The 5960-nt window shown below is 33.3% G+C and overlaps 1 protein-coding gene across 1 annotated transcript; it reads right to left on the reverse strand.

The window, feature by feature from the left end:
- Positions 1-601: 601 nt before the first annotated feature.
- Positions 602-5510, reverse strand: LOC9324400 (L-ascorbate oxidase homolog). The gene is made up of 8 exons (XM_021035464.1): positions 5200-5510; positions 4775-4884; positions 2742-3012; positions 2187-2286; positions 1737-2082; positions 1290-1655; positions 1126-1204; positions 602-1031 (listed from the first exon to the last, which is right to left on the reverse strand). Exons 1-8 carry the CDS (start codon positions 5344-5346, stop codon positions 819-821), a joined length of 1632 nt encoding a protein of 543 aa, XP_020891123.1. The 5' UTR covers positions 5347-5510; the 3' UTR covers positions 602-818.
- Between the last annotated feature and the right edge of the window lie 450 nt (positions 5511-5960).

Consider the following 5960-nt stretch of genomic DNA (forward strand, 5'->3'; position numbering starts at 1 on the left):
AAGGCGATTGAGTTGAGGAAGGGGAAACATCCACGAATCGATATTGGGTTGAGATGATTGGGTTTAGTCGATTGGATTGGGTCGACTGGGTTGAGTCGAGGAATCGTGGAGGCAGTGGTCAGAAGATTCCCGCGGAGGAGATCAAATTTTCCGATGTCAGAGGCGAGATCAAGAGAACGAGAATCGGGTTGAAGAGTGCGAATTAGGTTAGGTTTGGTGTCTATATTTTCTATTTTCTATTAATTAAATTAATGGTTAATTAAAAACTTTTAGGTGCTATTTTTGGAAATAAAAAATTTTTTGGGGCTACTTGTGTAAATCTTTCATATTTTAATTCAAGTGGTGTATTCGTTATTATCCGAAATTTTACCTAAAATGAACATATCTATGTAATTATTCGTTTTTTAAAAACTGTTGAATCTAGAAGAATTCAGTTAAATTTAGTTTTATGGAATTGCTAATTCTAGCTGAATATGGCTGAATATTTTTTATGTGTTACAATTTATCCTCATAATGATCCAAACGAGTAAATTTCAATTAATGTTACTCAAAACTTCTTGTGACCAAATGAGAAAAAAAAAAGAAGTTGTAAAAGGATAGAAAATTAAAAGAACATGAATAATAAAAGCATATAAAGAAATGCTGGAACTTCAAATTCGAATTACATAAAAATGGAGACCTCGAGCTGAGATCACTTCAAACTAGATTATTACTACATCCTCTCTCGCATTGTAACCTTGCAAGTCTTCGCAAGAATAACATATATATAACTTAAACGTGTATGGATATGACGACTTTCAAGTAATTGTATATCTTCCTTACAAAGGCCTAGTATGTCGTCCTCTTGCCCGGCCGCACAAACGCGAATTCTTCGGGATAGGGTACTCATCTCTCAAAGACGTTGATGACGTGAAGACACGTAAATAAAGTTGTTGTCCCAAGTACTGTCTTGCCCAAAACTCTGATCTTAAGTTCCACATTCCTACGTTGTCTAATGCAATGTAAATGGCTGTCCATGATTTTGGGTACACCTGAATTCCCATATGTGGATTATGTTTATAATTAGAACAAGAAAACACATTGTGTGAAATTAATTGGCGATGAAAGGGAAAATGAATCCCTCACTTGGACTGTGGAACGTGAAACTGCATCGCGTAAATTATAACCATTTCTGCTTCCTGTCTTCCACTGTCCACCATCCATCCTGCAGTTGATCCAATCACAACACACTTTGTTAAACTCTAAGAAAACAAAGAAAATAATAAATGAAGAGCGTGATATAGACATACCCGACAACCCAAAAGGAGTAACCATTGAGATGATAACTTTGGACGATATCTTCTTGGTTCTCGAATACAATCTCGATAAAGGTTCGATAGTCGACTTGCAAAACGGATGTGTCGAGGTATAAACCTCCATATGTGGGTTTGTCCGAGATGCTGTTGATCTTATAGACACCACTAATCTTGAAGAAGTCAGCCAGTTTTAGAGGGGTATCAGCTGGCACAAATGACACACTATTGACACCATATCTTTGTTTCCCATTTATCTGTCCGGCTGAACTACCGAAAACAATAGTCCTAATGAGCGGTATAAGACCATAATGGTATGAGCCTTGCGGGTTAGGTCTTGGTCCACTAGCTGTCAAATTGGTTCTACGAAAAAACAAAAACAAATATTCATAGCACTTAATGGAACATAAAACACTTAATCATCTATGCAAGAAAGATTAGTACCTGATGGCACGTGCTTGGTTCAAGGACCAATCAACCTGAATTGTGGGACCACCAGGAATAGGACCAGAAGCTGGGGTGGACGAGCCACTGTAGCGAAGAACGCCAGTGGATGTTATGATTTTATCCGTGAACCGAGACGAGACAACCACGTAGTAGGCACGAGGAGATTGGTCAGCAGTAATCAGAACGGAGTAAGACTGCCCAACGTGAACGTCCAGTGAGGAAAACATGGTTTGAAGTGTGTGCGTCCCTTCGACTTCCACAAGCTTCATTCTGTGGTTTTGGATTCTGAAGTTTAGAGAATCTTGTAATCCAACGTTTGATATCCTCAATCGGTATGTTTTTCCTATTACATCCACATACATACACGCAAAAAAAGCGTTTTTTTTATAAAAAATATGTTGAACGACAAATATGTAGGAAATACACAAAGATCAAATGCTAACACACCTTGTTCAACGTTTAAGGTAGCACCGTTGCTTCGGCCATTGATAAGAATACCATCAGGCGGAGGTAACTTCCTTCCTCTGTCAAGACGAGACTTCAAATCCTGATAAAAAAAAAAAAAAAATTTTAAAACATTAATTTATTTGATGATTTAGTTAAAAACATGGTTTAAGAAATTTATTTTTCCCGTTAAAACTATCATTTAATATTTGATATTTAAAAATTCAACCAATTACAAAAAGATTGCAAAATATAAATAGTCACAAAATATCAAATACATATAATATTTGCATTGAAACTTGTAAAATATCTTATATTTTGTAACAAAAAAAAAAGCCCTAGAACATCATATATTTTGGAATAGAAAGAGTGATTATTCTAATTCAAAATCATTCTTAAAAAAAAAAATTAATGATATACATTTATTTCATTTTTATCTGGGCTGACTGTTTAAAAAAAAATTAGATTCATAAAAAATATATGTGATCATTTTCTAAAAAAAATAGCGTTTGCATGAGATTGATAAACGTGTATATTGGTTTAGGATCATATTATTACCGTGTGATTAGATTTATACCAATCTCCAATGAGGACAGTATAATCTCCTGCAGGGTCAGCGAATGGAACTGGAATTCCAGGACGACTAAGGATTCTGATACCTCCGAATCCACCAGCTGCCTTGTGAAAAGCAAGAGATGGGAAGTAATAGAAACTTCCAATTTGGTCTTTCACTTGCAAAATGTATGTGTAGTTGCTTCTCGGTGGAATTGGACACGTGGTTCCGTACATTCCATCAACATAAGAATTTCTTCTGTTTTGTATTCCGTTCCTGTCCATTCATTATATTTCATTAGAATAAAAACGAACATAACTAACACAAACAAAATTCTTTCTTTAAAATCTTACTCGAAAACTTTAGAAACTCTATAAGGTAAAACTAAAGCATGTGCATTGAATAATTCCAATCCCTTAGTGACCTTTTCCGGTTGGGTTATGAAAAATGTCATGAAGATGGCCTAGTTAGTGGATTTGGGTGGGGCCTTTTCTAAAAGACAACGTAAATTCGACGACATCGCCAACATGGTTCACCGAAAGGGGTGGTCCGGTGGAAGACAGCTAGTAAATTAGGGAGATACGTGGCAAAATGTGGAGACCAATATTATTCTGTTATCATTGTTGTTACATTATATAATGGGCTGCATGTATCAATCAACCTGTAATATATACGCTCAACTATGATCATCCTGTACTTTCGACTTTTACCCAATTCACTCTGTATTTTTCTTTTTCTTCCTAATTCCACCTAAACTATAAAATTCTATTCAATTAACCAAATTTAATTAATTTCTGAAATTGCGATTTAAAATCAATAATTCACATTCATTATTTCGTGATTTTGAATACACCAAAGTTTAAAAATTTGTCAACAACATGTCAACAACACATTGAAAAGCTTAGCCGAATCAAGATTTTAAACTCTGATATACCCAAATCGCAAGATAATGAAAGCGTATTATTGATTTTAAATCGCAATTTCAGAAATTTATTGAATTTGGTTAATTAGATACAATTTTATAGATTGGGTGGAATTAGAAAGAAGAAGAAAAAGACAGGATGAATTGGATAGAAGTCGAAAGTACAAGGTGATTCTAGTTGAGCGCATATATTACAGGTTGATTGCTATAGTCAGTCCTTATATAATCATTCTATTATTAAAAAAAAAAAGAAGAAGCGTATACATATAATTGACGCTAATGACGAGAACATATAACACGGTAATCTCTACTAGACCCTTATTACTTGGTGTCACTTTTTTTGTTAAGGTAAAATGAATATTATTGAAAAAAAATTAAAGAAATGATTGCTACCGATAAATGGCAAAACCCAGTCCCACTATTAGTTATCTTTGATTAGTCTTTATGAGGAAACTGTTTTAATACTCCTACTAGATTTTCGGTTAATTGTTTATAGACTTATGACATAAGTCACTATGGACCATTTCAAGTTGCCCCAAGGCTACATTTATAACATTCACATGCTTTGCTTTCGTAATATTACGCATTTCCACAAATATTTATCTACGTTAGCAGCCGATAAAAGCTTTTTTTTTTTATCTTTTTATTTCTGTCAGCAAAAGCAAAAGAAAAAAATTATCTTCAGACTTTTTAAAGAATTTTCTTTTCTAGATCAGCCTTTAATTTTTCTATGTCAGTTTTACATACATGAATTTTCTTTCCATGATTTTCATGAGCTAACAATTATAAATTAAATATCTGAATCCCTAAAGTTGACATATTAGTACACATGATCTAAGTAAAACGGAGTTAATAGTAGATAATATCTAATAGAGTTAAGCAAATGATGACCTTTTATTTGATTTAGGTTCTTCGTTAACATAAGAAAAGTTTATGACAAAAAGAATTTAAAAAAAAAAAAAGAAAGGTATTTTTTTTGTTACTATAAGTTCCATATATAACTTTCAAAAAAAAAAAACTATTCAACTTCGACAAGTCAACAACATATAACCACAGAAGGCAAAGAGGAGTAGAGGACAAAGCAGTAGTTCCAAATTATGAAAAAAGAGATGTTACCATGAGATTAAGAAAGGCTCGTCTAAGCTGTTGTGTACGTTAATGATGAGATTGTCGTTTGTCACACTGTGAATGTCCGGTCCCGGAAATTTCCCATTAATCAATATTCCCTATTTTTTCATGCCCATAACAATAAAAAACAATCAGCATCATCGATTAATTCAATTCACCAGATGGTCCAGATCTAACCTTCATTGTCATAATATGAAAGAGTAACTTATTTCATAAACTATTGATTTGCACATTTAAACCAAACATTACACAAATGATACACTTATATGAACAAAAATCTTTTGGAAGATATTTTTTTTTCTTGACAGGTAAAACATTAATATGCAACGTAAAGAGATTAAACAAAGATTTTTTTTTTTTGGTTTGTTAATAGCATGAACTTAAATGTGAGTGGAGTAGAGAAACTTAAAAACCTGCTGACGAACACCGAGTGGATAAATGTCGCCATATGTTACATTCCAGTCAAAGAATCGGTATGGACTCTCGGCGGTTACCGCCGCGAAGAATGATAGGCAGAACAATAGGACGACGGTGCCTCCGGATCTGCCCACCGTCATCATTTTTAATGAACTACGGCGTTTCTTGTGGTGAGAGAGAAAAAATAAAGAGAGGGAGAATGTGAGAGTGAGGAAGAGAGAGAGAGTGAGTGATATGAATAGACACACACTTAGTTATGTAAATTTAAGTGCGTTGAGGGAGAGAGCGAGTGGAGGTTCATAAACTTGGCCCAACAAAAAAAAACTATGAATATTTGAATATTATACAAGTTAAAAAAAAAAGAATTTACTGCGTTGACTTAGAACATGAAGAATAATTGAATTCTTATTTTTAAAGAAATTAATCTAATTAATCGGAGTACTATTTATTAATTTCGTCGTAAACAGCATTGACTCTTATACAAAACATGGTTCAGAATTTTAGTATTTAAATTTTTGTAATTTAGCAGCTTCTATTAACAAACTTTGTTTTCTTCACTTGAATGTACTTTCTTTTCATCTTATAGTTAGTAAAATAAACTTTTGTTACTCTGTAGTCTGTTCTACGTGTTTTCTTTATTTGAATATATTTCCTTTTTCACCTTATAGTTTAATAGTTAGTGTGCAAGTTGAGTAGGTAAGTGGTTTAAACTTGGTTGACAAAAAAAAAAAAGAAAAGTGGTTTAAACTTTAAATTA

The sequence above is a fragment of the Arabidopsis lyrata genome (genome assembly GCF_000004255.2).
Source record: "Arabidopsis lyrata subsp. lyrata unplaced genomic scaffold ARALYscaffold_2, whole genome shotgun sequence".
Classification (NCBI taxonomy): Eukaryota; Viridiplantae; Streptophyta; class Magnoliopsida; order Brassicales; family Brassicaceae; genus Arabidopsis; species Arabidopsis lyrata.